A 23,575-nucleotide genomic window follows, 5' to 3' on the forward strand; every position below is an offset into this window, starting at 1 on the left:
CCATCTTTATTACATTATTTAACAAAACCTTACAAAGTAAACACATAGATCAACCCAAAGACACCTTTCTGGTGAATACTGCCGCCCTACCTACAAGACTGATGATGTGCCCTAACCTCGCGCCACGCACACCAAGCCGCCCGCCGGCTAGCCAGGAGCACCAACCGGTATAGCAGAACCTAAGCGTGTACCGCATGCACATGCTGTAGAACTCGTCACCATCTTCTTCCATAGTCCCATCTTCAGGAGCAGTCAATACACTAATCTTGCCAGACCCTTCTCCCCTCGGTGCCACCACGGCGCCGGACAGTGCCAGCCTCCTGTGCGTGCCCATCAAAAGTTATCCAGCACCGAGACCCCGCAACATCTTGCCGTCAAGACTCGTCGTCGTTGATACCGTAGATGGCACACCGCTCCACCTTGATCACCGCATGAAAAACATAGGAGATCTGCACCCAACCACCAAGCGGAACACTTGTCCCTCCAACCGATGTACAACCCCAAAGATAATGCCCCCATGAGGGTGACGATGCAGGAACCTCGCCATGATCCGATCCGGAAAGCCCGAATCTAGGCCCCCCTGGGGCATATAAGGAATGCGAATCGCCCCACAACACTCCCAATGAGGTAACAACGCCTGCGGGTGCCGCTATTGACGGTTCTGGCAGAGGCCGAACCAAGCATTCGCTGGCAAATTCATGCCCATCCCAGGTTGGACCAGTAGATCGACCTCCTCCGCCATCCAGCACGCCCATGGGTGATGTCTGCTACCGGGAAACCGCACGACTGGAGCCGCACCACCGCCTGAAACCGCTGCCCAGCTTGGATGAGCCATCAACGGCGGAGGGGCCCTCACCGTCGGCGTCGTACTCGCAGCTAGGTGAGCAATGAGTTAATCTATCGTTCCACACTCGTTCCCTCCACTATCATCTTTCCTCCTCTATTCTCACTGCACACTCGTTCCCTTCATTTAGTTATACAAGGCCACTATGGAATATACATTTTTCATCTACACAAGGCCACCAACAGTAATTGAGGCAAAAAATTAATGATTTTTTCTTGTACTAGAGACTTGTTTAATACTTGCATGCATGTAGTCATAATGACATTTAGCTACTTCTCCACTCGGTTTTCATGCATGCATGCGGTGTATTAGAGCATCTCCAACAGCCGCCCAACGCGCGGCGCGCTAAAAAACAGTTTGCAGCGTGCCAATCGCCTGGTTTGGCGCGGCGGGGAGTGCTGGCTCCAGTGGCCGCGGTAAATTTAGCGCGCGCACGTAGCTCCAGCAGGCACGCTAAAATGCAGCGCGCGCTCTCGCACAAACACTCTGGACTACGGTGCATAGATAAAACGTACATAGTTCAGCATAGACAAAAACGATACATAGATATTTTACATAGTTCATAGCATAGATAGATAAAAGAACTACGGTGCAACAATAAAAACTACGGTGCAACAATAAAAACTACGGTGCAACTGGAACCTACTCCGAGTCGTCCTCATCACCCTCGCTGGTGTTGTCCTAGGTAGAGAGCCACACGTCATCCCAACGATCATTGTCTGACGAGAAGAACGACTTCCCACCGGCGTTAACGAGATCGCACTCGATATGGCCAGTGCCTTCCGCCGATCCGCCCGCTCTGCACGGCGCCTTGCCGTCCTCTCCGCCCAGAAGGCGTGCTCGTTGGCGACGTTCTCCGGTGGCGCCGGCGCCACTCCGCCATGGCTCGCTCGTCCTCCTCGGCGATGAGGAGGCGGCGCTGCCGCCGATGGTGTTCCTCACGGTCCTGGTCTGTTATCAGACGAGGCGGAGGGGCGACGGCCTGCGCCTGCTCGCGCCTATAGACGTCGTGGAAGTTTAGCTGCGCGCGAGGCCTCACTAGGCGCCATGCCGCCGCGTTGTACGTGCAGGCGGCCTCGTGCGCGGTCTCGAACGTGCCGAGGCCGAGGCGGACGTCGCCGGACCGGATCTCAGCATAGTACGCGCCGGAGGGGCGCTCGCGGACGCCGCGATAGCCCGAAGACGCCGTGGTAGGCCGAGGCTAATCGCTTGCAAAATCTCTATGATCAGCCTAAGAGCATCTCCAGCCGCCCCCCAGGAGGCATAAAAATCCCCGCCTGGAGGCGAGCCGGCAGTAGAATCGGCGCTGGGGGTGGTTGGGCATCCAGCCGTCGCCCCCAGGCGCCGATATCGGCCCATTCGCGGCCGCTTTTCGGCCTAGATAAATAGAACAATGGCCCAATATTGGCGATAAACGGCCCACATTCGGTGTGGTTCGGTGTTGAATTCTCAACATAAATAATTTTTTTATCACATAGTTCATCACAGAAAATCAAATAATTCAACAAAATAGTGCAACGACAAATAGTTCAATACAAAATATATATAGTTCAATAAATAAAAACTCATATGTCATCACATGTCGAGCTAGGCGTCGCCCTTGATCCTCCATAGGTGCTCCACCAGATCCTGCTGCAGTTGATGATGCACCTGTGGGTCTCGGATCTCCTGACGCATACTGAGGTAGGCAGTCCAGGTTGCCGGTAGCTGGTGATCAACTTCGGCTAGAGGACCCTGCCTGTAGTATGGTTCAGTGTCAAACACCGGCTCTTCCTGCTCGCTCTCGATGATCATGTTGTGCAAGATGACACATCAAGTCATGATCTCCCACATTTGATCTTTCGACCAGGTCTGAGCAGGGTACCGGACAACAGCAAATCGAGATTGGAGCACACCAAATGCCCTCTCGACATCCTTCCTGCAAGCCTCCTGCACCTTGGCAAAGTGGGACTTCTTGCCTCCTGACACAGCGTTTGAGATAGTCTTCACAAATGTCGACCATCTCGGATAGATGCCATCAGCTAGGTAGTACCCCTTGTTGTAGTGCCGCCCATTGACCTCGAAGCTCACCGGAGGAGAATGACCTTCAACAAGCTTGGCAAAGACAGGGGAGCACTGCAGCATGTTGATATCATTGTGAGTTCCTGGCATACCAAAGAAGGAGTGCGAAATCCAGAGGTCCTATGTGGCTGATACGTCTCCGTCGTATCTATAATTTTTGATTGTTCCATGCCAATATTATTCAACTTTCATATACTTTTGGCAACTTTTTATACTATTTTTGGGACTAACATATTGATCCAGTGCCCAGTGCCAGTTCCTGTTTGTTGCATGCTTTATGTTTCGCAGAAACCCCATATCAAACGAAGTCCAAACGGGATAAAAACGGACGGAGAATTATTTTAGAATATTTGTGATTTTTTGGGAAGTAAAATCAACGCGAGACGGTGCCCGAGGTGGCCACGAGGGTGGGGCCCACGCCCACTCTAGGCAGGCGCGCCCCTGACCCTCGTGGGCCACCCGTAAGGCGGTTGATGCTCTACTTTGGCCGCAAGAAAGCTAATTTTTGGGAAAAGATCTGGGCGAAGGTTTCAATCCAATCGGAGTTACGGATCTCCATATATACACGAAACGGTGAAAGGGCAGCAGGGGAGAAGGCAGAAACAGAGAGAGACAGAGAGACAGATCCAATCTCGGAGGGGCTCTCGCCCCTCCCACGCCATGGAGACCATGGACCAGAGGGGAAACCCTTCTCCCATCTAGGGAGAAGGTCAAGGAAGAAGAAGAAGGAGGGGGGCTCTCTCCCCCTCACTTCCGGTGGCGCCGGAGTGCCACCGGGGGCCATCATCATCACCGCGATCTACACCAACACCTCCGCCATCTTCACCAACATCTCCATCACCTTCCCCCATCTATCTACAGCGGTCCACTCTCCCGCAACCCGTTGTACCCTCTACTTGAACATGGTACTCTATGCTTCATATTATTATCCAATGATGTGTTGCCATCCTATGATGTCTGAGTAGATTTTCGTTGTCCTATCGGTGGTTGATGAATTGCTATGATTGATTTAATTTGCTTATGGTTATGTTGTTGTCCTTTGGTGCCCATCATATGAGTGCGCGCGTGGATCACACCATAGGGTTAGTTGTATGTTGATAGGACTATGTATTGGAGGGCAAGAGTGACAGAAGCTTCAACCTAGCATAGAAATTGATGCATACGAGATTGAAGGGGGACCAATATATCTTAATGCTATGGTTGGGTTTTACCTGAATGAACTTTAGTAGTTGCGGATGCTTGCTAATAGTTCCAATCATAAGTGCATAGAATTCCAAGTCAGGGATGACATGCTAGCAGTGGCCTCTCCCACATGAAACTTGCTATCGGTCTAGTAAAGTAGTGAATTGCTTAGGGACAATTTCGCAACTCCTACCACCACTTTTCCACACTCGCTATATTTACTTTATTGCTTCTTTACCTTAACAGCCCCTACTTTTTATTTACGCGCTCTTTATTTTCTTGCTAACCTATCCAACAACACCTACAAAGTACTTCTAGTTTCATACTTGTTCTAGGTAAAGCGAATGTTAAGCGTGCGTAGAGTTGTATCGGTGGTCGATAGAACTTGAGGGAATATTTATTCTACCTTTAGCTCCTCGTTGGGTTCGACACTCTTACTTATCAAAAGAGGCTACAATTGATCCCCCATACTTGTGGGTTATCAAGACCTTTTTCTGGCGCCGTTGCCGGGGAGCAATAGCGTGGGGTGAATATTCTCGTGTGTGCTTGTTTGCTTTATCACTAAGTAATTTTTATTTGCTGTTCTTAGTTGTTTTCTATCTTTAGTTATGGGTAGGAAACGCAAAATACCAAAAAAATTAGTTGTACCTACTGAACCAATGGTTGAAGAACCACTCAAAATCTATCACACTCCTGAAGCTTTTTACTTGGATCATCTTCGATCCCTTTGTGCTCGTGCTGAAACCCCAACCAGCTTAGTTGAGGGAAAATCTTTAGATGAGCATGCTTGTTATGTGCGACACCGTATATCTGAAAAAGGGAAACTTTTGCTGGGTCAAATTCATCGGTTGCAATGCTATGCTTGGAATTTATGTTATTTATATGATTTTACTTGTTGTTCTGAAAACCCTAAGAAACACATTCCCTACCAATGTGAGTTTATTGATAATGGAATCTTATCTTCGTATGCTAAGGGTGTTTATAATTACTATGATGTTCAACAAATTGAAGAATTTGTTGCTTTTAAGGGTGCTTATGAAATTGCTTCTTTGATTGAAAAGTATGGTGCTACTCTTTACAAATCTGAAAATTTTGCCATACTTAAATATTGTTATGATAATTATGCTAATACCTATGTTGAAACATATATTGAGAACTACTCCGCTGTCCAAGAAGAGACTAATATTTTGCAGGAGTCTATGGAAGAAGAAATTGATGAAACTGTGAGCTCATTGGATGAAAAAGATGAGGAGGAGAGCGAAGAACAAAAGGAGGAAAAGCGGATTAGCTACCCGTGCCCAACTTCTAATGAGAGTAACTCTTCAACTCATACTTTGTTTAATTTCCCTTCGTGCTTACCGAAGGATGATTGCTATGATGACTATTATGATCCCGTTGATTCTCTTGAAATATCCCTTTTTGATGATGCTTGCTATGCTTGTGGCCAAGATGCCAATATGAATTATGCTTATGGAGATGAACTTGCTATAGTTCCTTATGTTAAACATGAAATTGTTGCTATTGCACCCACGCATGATAGTCCTATTATCTTTTCGAATTCTCCCGACTACACTATATCGGAGAAGTTTGCTTTTATTAAGGATTATATTGATGGGTTGCCTTTTACCGTTGCACATGATGATTTTAATGAATATAATATGCATGTGCTTGCTGCTCCTACTTGCAATTATTATGAGAGAGGAACCACATCTCCACCTCTCTATGTTTCCAATACGATAAAATTGCAAGAAACTGTTTATACTATGCATTGGCCTTTACTATGTGTGCATGAATTGTTCTTTTATGACATGGCGATGCATAGGAAGAGAGTTAGACTTCGTCATTGCTTGATATATGTTGCTTTGTGCTCACTACTAAATTACAAATCATTGCTAATTAAAATTGGCTTTGATATACCTTGGGATCCGGGTGGATTCACTACTTGAGCACTATATGCCTAGCTTAATGGCTTTAAAGAAAGCGCTGCCAGGGAGACAACCCGGAAGTTTTAGAGAGTCATTTATTTCTGTTGTGTGCTTTTATAAAGTTTAGAAATAAAAATAATGTGCCAAGGTTTGCCTTTAGGATGTTTACAATGCTTGTTGGTTTGTGCGGTGCAGGACAGAAACTTTGGCTGTAGTGCGAGATTTTTAATTTTTTACTGGAACGTCAAATAGTTTTTATTCTTTTTGCACTGTCTTTCTATAAATTGTTTTTATTTTTCCTAATTTTGTAAGAATTTTTCAAGTATCAGAAGTATGGTGACTGTTCAGATTGTTACAAACTGTTCTGTTTTAGACATATTCTGTTTTTGATGCATAGTTTGCTTGTTTTGATGAAACTATCAATTTATATCAGTGGATTAAGCCATGAAAAAGTTATATTACAGTAGACATAATGCAAAAACAAAATATGAATTGATTTGCAACAGTACTTAGAGTAGTGATTTGCTTTATTATACTAACGGATCTTACCGAGTTTTCTGTTGAAGTTTTGTGTGGATGAAGTGTTCGATGATCGAGAAGGTCTCGATGTGAGAAGAAGGAAGAGAGGCAAGAGCTCAAGCTTGGGGATTCCCAAGGCACCCTAAGTAAATATTCAAGGAGACTCAACCGTCTAAGCTTGGGGATGCCCCGGAAGGCATCCCCTCTTTCTTCAACAAATATCGGTATGTTTTCGGATTCGTTTCATTCATGTGATATGTGCAAATCTTGGAACGTCTTTTGCATTTAGTTTTCACTTTTCTTTTATGCACCATGCTGGTATGAGATAGTCCTTGGTTTATTTGTAGAATGCTCTTTGCACTTCACTTATATCTTTTGAGTATGGCTTTATAGAATGCATCATGTGCTTCACTTATATCATTTGAAGTTTGGATTGCCTGTTTCTCTTCACTTAGACAACCGCCATTTGTAGAATGCTCTTTTGCTTCACTTATATTTGTTAGAGCGTGGGCATATCTTTTGTAGAAAGAATTAAACTCTCTTGCTTCACTTATATCTATTTAGAGAGATGACAGGAAATGGTCATTCACATGGTTAGTCATAAAACCCTACATAAAACTTGTAGATCGCTGAATATGATATGTTTGATTCCTTGCAATAGTTTTGCGATATAAAGATGGTGATATTAGAGTCATGCTAGTGGGTAGTTGTGGATTGTAGAAATACTTGTGTTGAGGTTTGTGATTCCCGTAGCATGCACATATGGTGAACCGTTATGTAACGAAGTCGGAGCATGAGGTATTTATTGATTGTCTTCCTTATGAGTGGCGGTCGGGGACGAGCGATGGTCTTTTCCTACCAATCTATCCCCCTAGGGGCATGCGTAGTAGTACTTTGCTTCGAGGGCTAATAAACTGTTGCAATAAGTATATGAGTTCTTTATGACTAATGTGAGTCCATGGATTATACGCACTCTCACCCTTCCATCATTACTAGCCTCTTCAGTACCGTGCATTGCCCTTTCTCACCTCAAGAGTTGGTGCAAACTTCGCCGGTGCATCCAAACCCCATGATACGATACGCTCTATCACACATAAGCCTCATTATATCTTTCTCAAAACAGCCACCATACCTACCTATCATGGCATTTCCATAGCCATTCCGAGATATATTGCCATGCAACTTCCATCATTATCATATACATGACTTGAGCATTTATTATCATATTGCTTTGCATGATCGTAAGATAGCTAGCATGATGTTTTCATGGCTTGTCCGTTTTTTGATGTCATTGCTACACTAGATCATTGCACATCCCGGTACACCGCCGGAGGCATTCATATAGAGTCATATCTTTGTTCTAGTATCGAGTTGTAATATTGAGTTGTAAGTAAATAAAAGTGTGATGATCATCATTATTAGAGCATTACCCCATTCAAAAAAAGGGAGAGGCCAAAGAAGCCTAAATAAAAAAAGGGCCAAAGAAGCCCGCAAAAAAAAAGAAAAAAAAAGAAAAAAAGAAAAAGGGGCAATGTTACTATCCTTTTACCACACTTGTGCTTCAAAGTAGCACCATGTTCTTCATATATAGAGTCTCTTGAGTTATCACTTTCATATACTAGTGGGAATTTTCATTATAGAACTTGGCTTGTATATTCCAACGATGGGCTTCCTCAAATGCCCTAGGTCTTCATGAGCAAGCAAGTTGGATGCACACCCACTTAGTTTCAGTTTGAGGTTTCATATACTTATAGCTCTAGTGCATCCGTTGCATGGCAATCCCTACTCCTCACATTGACATCAATTGATGGGCATCTCCATAGCCCGTTGATTAGCCGCGTCGATGTGAGACTTTCTTCTTTTTTGTCTTCTCCACATAACCCCCATCATATTCTATTCCACCTATAGTGCTATATCCATGGCTTGCGCTCATGTATTGCGTGAGGGTTGAAAAGGCTGAAGCGCGTTAAAAAGTATGAACCAATTGCTCGGCTTGTCATCGGGGTTGTGCATGATGTGAATATTTTGTGTGGCGAAGATGGAGCATAGCCAGACTATATGATTTTATAGGGATGAGCTTTCTTTGGCTATGTTATTTCAATAAGACATAATTGCTTGGTTGGTATGCTTGAAGTATTATTTTTTTATGTCAAATGATAGACTATTGCTTTGAATCACTCGTGTCTTAATATACATGCCATGATTAGATACATGATCAAGATTATGCTAGGTAGCATTCCACATCAAAGATTATCCTTTTTATCATTTACCTACTCGAGGACGAGCAGGAATTAAGCTTGGGGATGCTGATACGTCTCCGTCATATCTATAATTTTTGATTGTTCCATGCCAATATTATTCAACTTTCATATACTTTTGTCAACTTTTTATACTATTTTTGGGACTAACATATTGATCCAGTGCCCAGTGCCAGTTCCTGTTTGTTCCATGTTTTATGTTTCCCAGAAACCCCATATCAAACGGACTCCAAACGGGATAAAAACAGACGGAGAATTATTTTGGAATATTTGTGATTTTTGGGAAGTAAAATCAACGCGAGACGGTGCCCGAGGTGGCCACGAGGGTGGGGCCCACGCCCACTCCAGGCAGGCGCGCCCCTGACCCTCGTGGGCCACCCGTAAGGCGGTTGATGCTCTACTTTGGCCGCAAGAAAGCTAATTTTTGGAAAAAGATCTGGGCGAAGGTTTCAATCCAATCAGAGTTACGGATCTCCATATATACACAAAACGGTGAAAGGGCAGCAGGGGAGAAGGCAGAAACAGAGAGACAGATCCAATCTCGGAGGGGCTCTCGCCCCTCCCACGCCATGGAGACCATGGACCAGAGGGGAAACCCTTCTCCCATCTAGGGAGAAGGTCAAGGAAGAAGAAGAAGGAGGGGGGCTCTCTCCCCCTCGCTTCCGGTGGCGCCGGAGTGCCACCGGGGGCCATCATCATCACCGCGATCTACACCAACACCTCCGCCATGTTCACCAACATCTCCATCACCTTCCCCCATCTATCTACATCGGTCCACTCTCCCGCAACCCGCTGTACCCTCTACTTGAACATGGTGCTTTATGCTTCATATTATTATCCAATGATGTGTTGCCATCCTATGATGTCTGAGTAGATTTTCGTTGTCCTATCAGTGGTTGATGAATTGCTATGATTGATTTAATTTGCCTGTGGTTATGTTGTTGTCCTTTGGTGCCCATCATATGAGCGCGCGCGTGGATCACACCATAGGGTTAGTTGTATGTTGATAGGACTATGTATTGGAGGGTAAGAGTGACAAAAGCTTCAACCTAGCATAGAAATTGATGCATACGGGATTGAAGAGGGACCAATATATCTTAATGCTATGGTTGGGTTTTACCTTAATGAACTTTAGTAGTTGCGGATGCTTGCTAATAGTTCCAATCATAAGTGCATAGAATTCCAAGTCAGGGATGCCATGCTAGCAGTGGCCTCTCCCACATGAAACTTGCTATCGGTCCAGTAAAGTAGTCAATTGCTTAGGGACAATTTCGCAACTCCTACCACCACTTTTCCACACTCGCTATATTTACTTTATTGCTTCTTTACCTTAACAACCCCTACTTTTTATTTACGCGCTCTTTATTTTCTTGATAACCTATCCAACAACACCTACAAAGTACTTCTAGTTTCATACTTGTTCTAGGTAAAGCGAATGTTAAGCGTGCGTAGAGTTGTATCGGTGGTCGATAGAACTTGAGGGAATATTTGTTCTACCTTTAGCTCCTCGTTGGGTTCGACACTCTAACTTATCGAAAGAGGCTACAATTGATCCCCTATACTTGTGGGTTATCAGTGGCCACCGCCTCAAGTACCACACTGCAACCGCCTTTGGCGCCTTTGTACATCCCCTGCCAAGCAAATGGGCAGTTCTTCCATTTTCCAATGCATGCAATCGATGCTTCCAAGCATCCCAGGAAATCCTCTTGCTGCATTCTGTGCTAGGATCCGAGCAGTGTCTTCCGCATTGGGTGTTCGCAAGTATTGCGGTCCAAACACTGCCACCACTGCCCGACAGAACTTGTAGAAACACTCAATGGTGGTGGACTCGGCCATGCGCCCATAGTCGTCGAGTGAATCACCGGGAGCTCCGTATGCAAGCATCCTCATCGCTGTCGTGCAAGTCTGGATCGAGCTGAATCCAAGTTTGCAGTGCAATCCTTCTTGCACTTGAAGTAGCTGTCAAACTCCTGGATGGAATTCACAATCCTGAGGAAAAGCTTTCGGCTCATCCGGTAACGGCGCCGAAATGTTTTGTTGCCGTGCAGTGGAGCGTCGGCGAAGTAGTCGGAGTAGAGCATGCAGTAGCCTTCGAGACGATGCCGGTTCCTTGCTTTCATACGCCCCGGCGCCGAGCCACCTCGCCACGGCTTTTCATTGCTCGCCGGCGAGGGCGGCGAGGACCATGAGATGTTCCTCTTCCTGGACGTCGGCCTCGGCTTCCTTCTCTAGTAGCACGGCGAGCGCCTCCTCATCGTACGAGTCCATTACCGAGGCAGGCAAATCGCCGAACACCTTGCGGGCGTCGTGGGCGCGTACCCGCCGCTACACTGCCCTTCCGCAGCCGGAAACGCCCGAAAAATCGCCCAGCTACTGGTGGAGGGGCTGCCTCGGCGAAACCTCTGCTCTTTTTCCGGCGGGGATGAGCTATCTAGCGGTGGCGGGCGGTGGGCGGCGCCGGGGTCAGCCGGTTGGCGGCCGAGCGCGCGGGGGGTGGGAGGCGAATCTGGAAGAAAGACTTGACTTTTCGCCTGACGGTGTGGGTCAGACGTGATTTTCCCTTGCGCCGGAGCCCCCGAGCGCCTCCCAGTGCGCCGGGTTCGGCCTGTGATCGCCAGGCCCAAAAATGGGCCGAGCCGGCGGATTTCCGCATCCTGGGGGCGCGACTAGGGCGTTTTTTCGGCGCCGGCGTAGAAAAAGTCGCCTGAGGGGCCGTTGGAGGTGCGGCTGGAGATGCTCTAACAGCTGAAAGCATCACAGTTTTGCATCAACAAAGACTTGCTTCACGTTTCTACAACATTTAAGGCATGTGCATTTCGCAAGGTCATCAATTGCTAGTTTTTTTATTTGGAAAAGGAGAATAACCCCGGGTCTCTACATCAAAGTGATGCATGTAGCCATAAATCGACTGCTAGTTGTAATGTTATTCATACTGAACTTCAACAACACAAGCTGCATGGAAATATAAAGAAGCAACAGATCTAGAGGAGATGTTGATGTCGCAATAAATCAAACGTTGCCACACATAAAGGCATACTAAGTTCAATCGCATATACTCCTACAGTAAAGACGACGTTCCACCATGTGTGCTACTATATATCTGGTGGATTACATACGGATATATATAGACATATTTTAAAATACAGATTCACTCATTTTGCTTTTGTAGTCCGCATTGAAATCTCTAAAAAGACTTATATTTAGGAAAGGAGGAAGTATACGTTAATATGATGTCCTAATTCGTAAGTGTTAGTTGCTATGTTTACAGAATGAATTACTTCCTGGGGATGGGCTTGTCTAAGACAGATGTCTGCTCAATGATCTCTAGATTCTCCCCACTTCTGGGTACTGTATTGAGCATGTTTTTGAAACCAAAGCTTGATTTTCTGTTACAAACCATGAAGAAACCACTTAAAGCGGTTGTGAAATATCCTAGGTACTTCAGCTATTTTCTTACCCATATGCATTTATCCGGTCAATTTGGGACGTTTGTTTCATTGTGATGTGTCTTTTTATTCCTTTTTCTGTGTAAAGTAGGATTATCCCGGACTCTGCATCGACCCATGCACACATCCATCTCTATTGCATTATTTAACAAAGCCTTAAAAAATAAAGACATAGACCAACCCAAAGACATCTTCTGTGAAAACTGTCGTCCTACCTACAAGATTGATGATGTGCCCTCACCTCGCACCACACACACCAAACCGCCTGCCGGCTAGCTGGGAGCACCAACCGGTCTAGCAGACCCTAAGCGCGCACCGCATGTGCACCCTATAGATTTCGTTGCCGCCTTCTTCCGCAGTCCCATGTTCAGGAGCAATCAATGCACTGATCTTGCCAGACCCTTCTGCCTTCGACGCCATCACACGACGTGAGACAACGCCAGCCTCCTGCATGCGCCCATCTAGCAGTATCCAGGACCGAGACCCCGCTGCACCTTGCCGCCAAGATTCGCCGTCCTCAATACTATAGATGGCACACCACTCCACCTTGGTCACCGCACGAGAAGCATACAGAGACTTGCGCCCAACCACCAAGCGAAACACTTGTCCCTCCAACCGAAGTACATCCCCAAACATGATGCCCCCGTGGGGGTGATGATGCAGGAATCTCGTCATCATTCGATCCGGAAAGCCCGAACCTAGGGTTCCCCTTGGGGCATACAGGGAACGCGAATCGCTCCTCAACACCTCCAACGAGGTAACGACGCCCGCGGGTACCGCCGTTGACGGTTTTGGCCGAGGATGAACCAAGCTTTCCCCGGCTGGACCACTAGATGGCCCTCCGCTATCCAACACGCCCATGCGTGGGTGACGTCTACTACCAGGAAACCACACGACTGGAGCCGCACCACCGTCCGGAACCGCCGCCCCGTCTGGGTGAGCCATCAACGACGGAGGGGCCCTCACGACTGCGCCACCGACGCTGAACAATGCACATGTCCAGGACACCCGCGCGGATCTCGACCGCAACCACATCGAGGAGCCTCGGCAGAGGAAGGCCCCATAGCCGCCATCATACCCCGCCTGGGCTTTGACCCGCGGAGCTCCGGCGGCGGCGAGGAAAGGGGCGGTGGCGGCTCGAAGTCCTAGATTGGATTGGGAGGGAGGGGGTTGTTGCCCAATTATTCCAGATGAAAATTCTAGGATTATGACTTAGGGCATCTCCAACGGCAACCTGCAAATTTCCTCCCGCATCCGTCCGCGGACAGGGAGGGACTAGTCCACGAACACGGATGTGGGAGGCTGCCATCCAACCGTAGCTCTATACACTTCAAACTCTTTTTCAACAAACCGGATCAAATTCATGCAAACACGGGCGGATTTCATACAAACCGGACGACATTCATGCAAACACGCGGATTTTCATTACAATTCGAACATTTAGAACAAAAAAATGGATCCAACTCTAAACCTATCCTATGGTTGCGGCGCCCAACGTCGAAGCCCGTGCCATCTCCATCCGCCGTCTCCATGAGCACCAGCGATAAGACCGGTGAAGTGAAGGTGCGGTCTCCAGCGAGGAAGAGTAGAACATGGGAGACAGACCACCCAAATGGGACACAAGGCCTTGCCGCCTACCGTGCCCTACTCATCCTTGGAGGAGTCCGCGACTTGTTCGTCGCCGGTGGACGTAATGTCCACGATGTAAATTGTGGCGCCCGTGTTTATGTCTTCCCACCGGGCCGCCTGATAGTTTGTCGGTGGCGCAGCTGGCATTGTTTTCCTCCACGATCACCTGCAGCTGCGCCTCCACGGCGGCTGCTTCTTGGCCAACGACGGCTTGAGTGCGGACGGCATCGTAGATGGCACACTGCTCCGTGACAAAGTTGGGGTTCGCTGCGCCCATGGCCGCCACTGCCTCCTCGCTCGTGCACTCGTCGTCGATCTGGCCCTCCGGCAGCCGGTGCTGCTCCAGGAGGAAGAGGTCATACCATTATTTCTCCTGCGCCTGCTGGAACACCGACAAAGGCGCCAACACAAGCTGCACCTCCTCCATGGCGGCGTTGTAGTGCGCCTGCTCCATGGTAATGCCAACATGCACAGGAGGCGCGGGAGACAGGGTGGTGTTGTTGGAGCCCGTCTCCATCGCGGAGTCGTCCTCGTCATCGGAGACCTCGGGCGAGCTGGCCTGTAAGCCGGCCTCGATCCGCCTGGCATGGCGGCGCTGCCAGGTGGCGGCAAGGGCGGCCACCGCGTGCTTCATCTCATTGGAAAGGCTCTCCCATAGAGCTTTGTCGCGTGCAGTCATGGCGGATGCAGTCCAAGGGAAGAGGATGAGGAGCTGTTGTGGGGTGGAGTTAGCCGGGTGTGGCCGTCTTTAAATAGCGGATTTTGGTGAGGCCAGGTGTCCGGGTGCGTCAATGCGCGGCGCCGGAGTGGGTTTTTTTTGGCCGGTGAGCTTGCTTAATGGCGGCATACGGACATACGGGGAATTCAACGGGCGTGGTAGTTATCTGTCCCGCCCCGACCAGTCACGCGTCTCCGACATTGAACAGGCGCGGACACCGGAGACGCATTGCGGGCGGCGCCCTTGGCCGGTGCGCTGCTTCAATGGCGGAGTCAATGAGAGGTCGCGTCCGTCCTGAGCCGTCTTCAATGTGGAGCGGCACGCTTTACAGCGACATGCAGGTCGGCAGCTGGCGCTTGGTGGGAACGCGTGCGGCGAGGGAGGAGCGTGTTTGGGTGGGCCAGGGCGGCCAGAAGAGGGCTTGGCAGCGGTCCGGACTCCCGCAAAGTCCCCCTACGTTTGTCTCCGGTTTATGGGAGAAAGAACGCCCGGACCGCGCCGCGGATCGATATAAGACCACGTTGGATGGCTTCCGCGGTCCAGACGTATGCGGCCGGTTTGCGGGTGCCCTTAGGAGGCATGAATGCGTGGCCAACCTCTAGTCCTAAATGGTTGATATAGGTTCATAGCATACTTTCCTGTCAGCATGTAGTTGTTCCACGGAGCAGGTCTTTTAGTTACATTTGATCCATATTTGGGGATGGTCTTGAATTCTTGCATTTTTACATATATACTATATTCCAATAACTGGTTATCTTGGTACTAATCGTTGCATTTTAACATGTATATCTTCCAATAACTCGTTATCTTGGTACTAATCGTCCTGCTTGTCTCCCAGGCTATTTCCTTGTTAAAATACATGGGTTTCGATAAGAAAGCAGTGACAAAGATTGTTTGTCATTCTCCAGAAATTTTTGCTTCAGATGTTGAGAATACCCTTAAAAAGAAAACCGACTTTCTTATTGACTTTGGTATTTCCGAGCGTCATCTTCCTCATATCATTAAGAAGTAGTACCTAGAGCTTTTACTGCTGGACATAAATCGCACACTGCTTCCCAGGTATACAACAAAAATTGGTTTTATTGCAAAGGCTTAGTCAATGCAGTTGATGTGTATTGTTTTTTTTAACTTGTAAATGACGTTAACTCATTGCTCATCTAGCTGTGAGTGCATATATTAGGCAGGCAGAGGCAGGTACCCTGCACCAGATATGTATTTATTTGGACGTTATTCACATATAAATTTCGCCAGGCGTCGCATTAGCCTTGCAACATAAATACATAACTTCACATGAGACATAACTAACAATTTAAAAACTGTGCCCAAGTAGAACTGTGTGTTCAAGTTTCGGGCATGTACAGACCTGCTGTCAGAACTAAGAACTAGTGGCTAAGCAAGTTATCACCAACACATCACTATTGGTAAAGCATTTGAATTATGTCTTGTTACAAGTAGTTGTATTCGATATCTGGTTTATGATCTCAAGTCGTTGTATTCAATATCCGGTTTTACTATTTGCTGCTTATCTAAAGTCTAATAATGTGTTTTTCACAAGTCAAATAAATACGCTAATATCCGTCGCATTTGAATAGCAAGTCTAATAATTTGCAGTTTTCAGTAGTTCTCATGGCTGACTTTGCATATTTGTTTTGTTTCATCTACTGCATGTTACTTTGCTTCAGCATATTGTTTTTCAGACCTTGTCCATTGGGATATCCCCTTGAGACCAGCTTGAGGAGGAACTGAAGGCCAGCCCTTGAGACCATTGACGACAGAGACCAAATGCCGAAATATTACCTCTCAGAGCTGCACTTGCATATATCAGCAAATTAAGGGCGCCGCGTCAACAGCAAAGCCCAACTCTTGTGCTTGAAACTGCCTGCTGCTATGTGTTTTGGCAAGGCCTGTGCCATCAAGCATCCTTCCTTCCGGAGAAGAAGGTTCTCACATCCGGTGCTTCGCCAACCGACAGGGGCAGGAACTAGGGCCGGCAAAAAAGCTCGAAGCTCGCGAGTTAAACGAGTAGCTCGTGACTCGGCTCGAATCGACTCGAACTCAAAGAATAATGAGTCGAGTCGAGCTTTAGTTTAAGATCGTTTATAGACCGAGTTAAACGAGTCGATCTCACAAATACTCGTGTAACTCGTTAGGCTTGATACAAAAGAAAAGTATAATTGTTTGGTCATGTATATGTACTAACTTGCTGATTATTGTGGTCATGTACAATTGTCTGTGGTCAATGGTCAATGGTCATGTACATGGTACTGACTTGTTAATGGTACTGATAATTGTGAGTTAAGCTCATACCTGCTTACAATGTTTATGAACATTATGCATGTTTAATATGTACATTTTACATTCCCAATTAATCATTTTTATCATGTTCGTAAGGTTTTATGTTCATATCTTTAACAAGTTTAACAAGCTAAATGAACCAGCTCGCGAGTTATACGAGTCAAGTTAATCTTGGATTTGAGCTTGTTATAGTAATGAGTCAAGCTAGCTCGTTAATGAAACGAGTTTTAGCGAGTCAAGCCGGCCTCTGGTTGCAAGGTCGATTTCGCCGCGGATGCCTTTTTTTTGTACTCCCTCTGTAAACAAATATAAAAGTGTTAGTGATCTATAACTGCTCTTATATTTCTTTATGGAGGGAGTAACAGTTTTATCCTTTTGCACTTACTATATGCATGGACGTGCACTGTAATCGGATCTGCTTGATGTACATCCGTTCCATAGTTGTTGTTGTGGTTTTAGTTCAAAATTATGGAACTAAAACCAGGAAAAGAATGATTCATACTAGAGAGGTAGTATTATGTAGCCAGTGCATCACGAAACTTTTGTCAACTATATAATCAATATATGCAACTGAAGAAATTTTGCTCAGCTGAAGACACCCCAATCAGTAACAGAACAAGATTTGTCTCAACAAGAAAATAATAAATAAGCCATAACATAAAATATGTCTTCAACAAGAGAAATAATCATCATCAGCAGAGGCAGCAGCAGTAGTACATGTGGGTCAAGGGTTCAGTGTTTCCCCAGATTGCATTACATACTAGAGAGTTTGCTTAACATCACGTCATGGGAAGGCTGAGTTTGAAGCCATCATACTACAGACCTCACACAAAGAGACCACTAACTAACTAGAGCTGCATATGAGAGAGAGCTAGAGCTGCATTTCTGACTTACGGATCAGATGGATCGTCATCCTGAGCCTCTCGCTGCTCCTGTCTGCCAGTTCGATGAGGAGGATGTCTCCCTTCCTCATCCGGGCCTCCAGGACAAGGTCGTTCCAGAACGAGGAAATCAACCTCACCTTCTTATATTTCTCGGCCCTCAATGTGCTAGGCCACCACATATCGGTACCCTCCAGCTCAAGCAGGAGAGGTGTTTGTTCGAGCGGGAGACAACACGCCGAAGCATATTCCATGCACAATCTCTGTTCAGAAAAGAGCGTGTCAAGATGGCGATCGAACCTCAGGACGACGATTAATTCAGCAAGAAAATGGGTCTAAATTTGCGAGCTTTTGGATGAGAAATGGACTATGCATATCCCCTGTGGTCTCTAAAGTTCTGAACTCACCAGCTGTGAATACTCAATAACATCGTATGGCGTCACCACCTTCACATACACAGGGAATTTAGATCCAATCGCCCGGACCTTCTCCTTAACTTTCTCCTCCTGTTGCACAGTTAGCTTCGTCGCCCCTGCTTGGGCCACTATGTAGGACTTGTTGGGCATAGGAGCTTCTAAACCGGCTTCATTTGAGTTGCCAGCTTTGTGTCCTGAAAAACATGCCATATTTTCTTGTGGTGAGCATACAACAACCACAAGTCGATCGTCTAAAATATGGCAGATGGAAAGAAATGCACAGGGCATTTATAATACTATGACCTGATTTAGTAGAAGGGCAGGATGTTGAAGCCATCTTCTCAGCTTTTGCACGACAACTTCGTAGCGGCCTCTGCTCCCTCCTTGACGTTGTGGTGTCTTTTCCCACAACTTCATCATCATCACAACTCAGGTTAGTAACTGTAGGTGGGAGTGGTGGCTTTTCTTGGACATTGGAAGAGTTTCCCACGGCAAAAGTTTTCCCACTACCGCTTGGGTCAAGGACCAGAACTTTGAGGCGAGTTTCCCCCTTAATTATGAAAATGAGGAAGTCATTCTGTTGTATGCACTGATCAGTCACAAACCTATCCCACCCAGATTGGAGTACAATTTGATCATCATTGTGCTTCTTTGCTCCAACAGCATATATATTCCCGTCAGGGGATACAATCTTGACCACCTCCTCTTTCAACTGGCCCACAAGCCACAGTGGTATGTACTGCATGTACCAAAAAAGAGACAGGCAAGGTTTAAAAGATACTAGAATCTTGATTAACATGAATAGAGTAAATAACATGACCAAGAAATGATTTGGGAAAACACGATCCAACTTACAACATGGCAGTCGTTCAAGCTGACATTGCTCTCGTCCATGGCTGCCACAAAAAGAGGAAATCCAGACTTGATGGTATTAGCCCATTCTAGCAATTTGTCATCTTGTGCCTTGGTTACAAAGCTCCCGGGCAACAAGGTATAGCCAAAGTGGGCTGGCCTATCAACATGCCCAGGATGAGGCACCACTTGTTCTGCACACCAAGCAGATTGTTAGAATTATCACAAAAACATAGAGAAGACATCGGACTTGAAGATTGTAATCCACTTTACCATTCAGCACATGATGATCACAAGGTGGTTCAGAAGAGGACAAAAACTTGTTGCGGCCGGGTGAATTGAATATGTGAACCTTAAAGGTTGAATTCCCACTATAGACAAACAGCATGGGGTCACCTTGTTGTATGTGATTTGCATCCACAAAGTCCCGCCACCCAGTTGTAAGAACTATCAGGTCAAGATTGAGGAATTCAAAATTGTACGTGCGGCCATCAGGAGTTTCAAGTTTGATAGGCCCGGAGTCGGGGATCAGATTTGTCGGCTGGTTTGTGACCTCCGGCGATATGCACTGTCAAAAGATTCACTTTGGTTATGATAGAGGCGAGGGTGTCCCAATCTTTCGATGAGATGATAACTATCGATTTGGTGGAGCCGACTTTGACGATCCGACTACAAACGTGCACGACGTTGCGCCTTAGCAATCGCTAAACCAATCTTCCGAGGTTACTGACGATGCTGGAAGCACAATCAGCCTGACCACGAAGGTCTATTCCTGCACGCAATCGAAGAACAAGCAAGAATATGATGATGCAATCTGAATATTGCGAATATAAATGAAGTATTGATAAAGGTGGGGATCCGTAAGCGGTCTTGGTCTGGTCGTTGGACACAAACGAAGTACACGAAGTTGCAATGGCTAACTTTTAACTAAAAAAATCCCAAGGAAAAAACTACTAGATGTATCTACTTATATAGGAGCAAGGGGTGGCGGCCAAGGAGGTGGGAGGACGTCCCAAGGCAGCATAAAACCAACCCTAGGTTGTACAAGGCTCATGGGCCCAAGTGGAGGTGATGCAACACCTTTGGACTTATTGTTTGACTCGGATTCTGCTGCAGCGTCAGATTGTTTCGTCCATATCTCAACGCTCCGGACGAATTTAAAGGTGAATCCATTTGGGTTGGAAAGAGGACGAAATCTAATTTCCAACAAAAAAAGAATCACCCAATTCGGAGTCCGTATGAAAAAGTTATTGGCGTTTTGAGTCAGGTATGTTTGTGCAGTCCGAATCTGAATCCAGAACGTGAGAGACTTGGACTCTATTTTCTCTTGGCCCAAAAGTGACGTGAGAGGACTTTTTGAACAGAACCTAAACTTCTCCTTTTGCCTTATCTTCATATGTGGATTGTACAAATGTCCCATACACCTGCAATTAGACAAAACACAAAAGTGTGTGAAATATTTTTGTTCTGGATAACATAAATAGATTATTGAATAGTTTGCACTAGAAATCACCTGACAAATATGCATGTATGCAATATTTTTAGTCGTATCCAAGGTAGTCATGTCCTCATCATCCTCCCCTTCTTGAAAATAAAGCCGTCCTCGGCGTTGCTTAATCTGAAATGTGGCTAACAAAAGAGACAAGGTGTACATGTTGTATATGTATATGTCATCCATTTTTACTTCTCGAGGATTTTGCACATATGACACATGTATACATGAGTAACTTTCATAGTTAATAAAATATAAACCAAAATATTATCACAAGAAGTAGAAGGCATGAAAGTATTGCAACTCAGTTTGCACATATAAGTGAAGCTCTTATTGATATGAAAAGATTGACAATATTCATCATTAAACCATCCCAACATTGATGTGTAAACCTTACTTGCATCAAATTTACATGCTACAACATGCTTAAATAAGCAAACATGCAATAAGTCATTTGACACAGAATCATCACCAAGATTAGAGGTCATATCAAAATGATTAAACATTGGTTCTTTTGCATCAACAGTTAATTCATTGGGTGCACTCAAAATTATTGATATTTCAGTTGTTTGATCACATGACGCATTCATGACAGTAACATGATTCTTTAAAATAGGTGATGCGCTCAAATCAACAGGTAACTCAACACATGATGTATTCAAGTTAATTAGGCATGCATCATTCTCATGTGAAGTTATATCATCAATACCTTTACAGTTACCTTGTCGCAAAGATGTAGCTGATGTAGGTACGGATGGTGGCAATGTACCATACTCTTGAGATGATGTCGCGCTCACAATCTGAGGTGTGGCTGCTCTAGTAGGTGCAACGGTGGAGGAACCAAGCGGTGGTGGTGAGCATGAACTAGAATAGTAGGTGTTGTAGTCACCCAATGCATCCTCCTGTAACTGTCTCTCAAAGGTACAAGCACGAACATACATAGCAGTAATGCAACGAGGAATATACTGAAATCGTGTCTGAATATCATGGTTCAAACCACCAAAAAATCTATTCATTGTATCATCCTCAGATTCTTCTATGTCACAATGATGCATATAAGATTTGAACTCTTGGTAGTAAGCATGAACAGTGTTGTTGCCTTGTTTAAATTGTTCAAATTTGTGAAGCAATTCACGGCGATAGTAAGGAGGGAAAAATTGTGGTCTCATTACATCTTTCAAATCTTTCCAAGTTGTGGGTTGGTTATCAATGTTTTTTTTACAATGCACACTCCACCAAACAGAAGCAAAACCAGTAAATGCTCTAGTGGCAGCTCGTACTCGCTCAAGTTCAGAAAAGTCATGGTGACTAAAAACTTGTTCTACTTCAAGCTCCCAAGCTAGATAAATAGCAGGATTAAATCTACCCTCAAATGACGGTAAAGAGATAACCTGACCATGTGCTTGTGTGTGTTGTCCCAACTCTCGTGATGGTGATGATGTGTTCGTCGTCCAAGAACTTCTATCTTCGGAACCTGTCATGATTAGTAGAAACAAGAAACAAAATTCGAGAATAATGTTCCTATGAACTACTAGGATGTGGTTGTAAAGTGCTCACAGTAAAGCAAATATCAATATCTTACAAGTTCTTACCATGCGGCAGGTAGTCAGGCAACCAACGGTGTCAAATAACTCCGAAGATTGTGTAAAGCGATTGCCAGAGGAACGTACGTATACACGGTGTAGAAATATGTGGAGCTGGGTTGGCTATATATGGTAGCAAAAGATTAGCAATAATCAATTTAAAGATGCAATGTTGAATAAACGCTCAACGACGGTATTGTGCTGGTCCTAGGCTAGACCGGACTAGAGACGTGAGCCTAGAACACTAATGAGGTCACGGCGTAGCACAACTAGCATCAATGAAGGAAACTAAGTAGCTCGGGACAGCAAGATATAAGTGAAGATCACAACGGCAGTAAAGATAATGATGAAAAACAACTGCCAAGCAGGATATACAACAAATCTCTCTCCAACTTTCCTCTTGAAAAGTTTGAGCCAATTTTCTGATAACTTTTTTCAAATAATGCTACTAACTCAAGCTTGCCAATGCAAAAAGAATCACTCAAATCCGAATTGATATGAGGAGTCAAAGAATTCTAAAACTGGCCTGAAAAACTGGAATAAGCTGTGTCCGCGAACTTCGGAGGGCAAAAAGACCTATTTAGAAGCCGATTTTGAGGTGTCAAATATTGAACTAGCCTCTGCAACTATTTAGATGCGGCTCGTCGCTAGCTTTCATTTGAGTACTCACGGAGCCAAAACGGACTTCGTATGAGGAAGTTATGCCTGTTTTACTGAACAGTGCACAAAACAGATTCCAATCCGAATTCAACTACGAGATTGAGTCTAGATAGATTCGAATTTTTTTTTCTTCTCTTTTTTTTCCTCACACTTTTTTCTTTTTCTTTCTCTCTTTTTTTTCTCTGACTTCTTTTTCTTTTTTTTCTTTTTTTTTTCTCTGTCTTTTTTTCTCTCCCTTTTTCCAAGACAAACTAGATAAGATGCAGATTGGATCAAGCGAAGATGTGAACGACCTCAACTATGATTGTGACAATGAACTATGGGTAGCACGTGGTGGAAATTGATGGATGGTGTGGTGGACAGCGGAAGGGATAACGATGCAGCGGCGACGTGACTAATGTGAACAGAACTCGAAACTCTAAACGAACTAGACCCTAAGACCAGCAACTCGACACGACGATGCAACCGATAATTCAATAATGCAAACAATGAATAGAAAATTGCAAAGGCTCAGACTGGTTTGGACAAAAGGATGAATAGATCTAACTTTTTTGTGGCTTTTTCTTGGACAATATGTAAGAAAATAAATCTAATCTAGAGGAAACTGGAAATTCTCACCGAGCAACCTGAAAACTGATACCACTTGATAGAGGCGAGGGTGTCCCGATCTTTCGATGAGATGATAACTATCGATTTGGTGGAGTCGACTTTGACGATCCGACTACAAACATGCACGACGTTGCGCCTTAGCAATCGCTAAACCAATCTCCCGAGGTTACTGACGATGCTGGAAGCACAATCAGCCTGACCACGA

At 45.5% G+C, this 23,575-nt stretch overlaps 1 protein-coding gene across 1 annotated transcript; it reads right to left on the reverse strand.

The window, feature by feature from the left end:
* Positions 1 to 17,748: 17,748 nt before the first annotated feature.
* Positions 17,749 to 22,377, reverse strand: LOC123120889 (B3 domain-containing protein Os12g0591400-like). The gene is made up of 6 exons (XM_044540866.1): positions 22,369 to 22,377; positions 19,300 to 19,594; positions 19,030 to 19,220; positions 18,472 to 18,913; positions 18,166 to 18,368; positions 17,749 to 18,021 (listed from the first exon to the last, which is right to left on the reverse strand). Exons 1-6 carry the CDS (start codon positions 22,375 to 22,377, stop codon positions 17,749 to 17,751), a joined length of 1,413 nt encoding a protein of 470 aa, XP_044396801.1.
* Between the last annotated feature and the right edge of the window lie 1,198 nt (positions 22,378 to 23,575).

Source organism: Triticum aestivum, chromosome 5D, assembly GCF_018294505.1.
Source record: "Triticum aestivum cultivar Chinese Spring chromosome 5D, IWGSC CS RefSeq v2.1, whole genome shotgun sequence".
Lineage (NCBI taxonomy): Eukaryota > Viridiplantae > Streptophyta > Magnoliopsida > Poales > Poaceae > Triticum > Triticum aestivum.

Bases quoted from the DNA above. Each gene is read 5' to 3' on its own strand.
- LOC123120889 (XM_044540866.1), bottom strand. The intron at 19,221-19,299 runs GTAAAGTGGATT...CTTGGTGTGCAG, and splicing joins TGATCATCATGTGCTGAATG to AACAAGTGGTGCCTCATCCT. The intron at 18,914-19,029 runs GTAAGTTGGATC...TGGTACATGCAG, and splicing joins GCTTGAACGACTGCCATGTT to TACATACCACTGTGGCTTGT.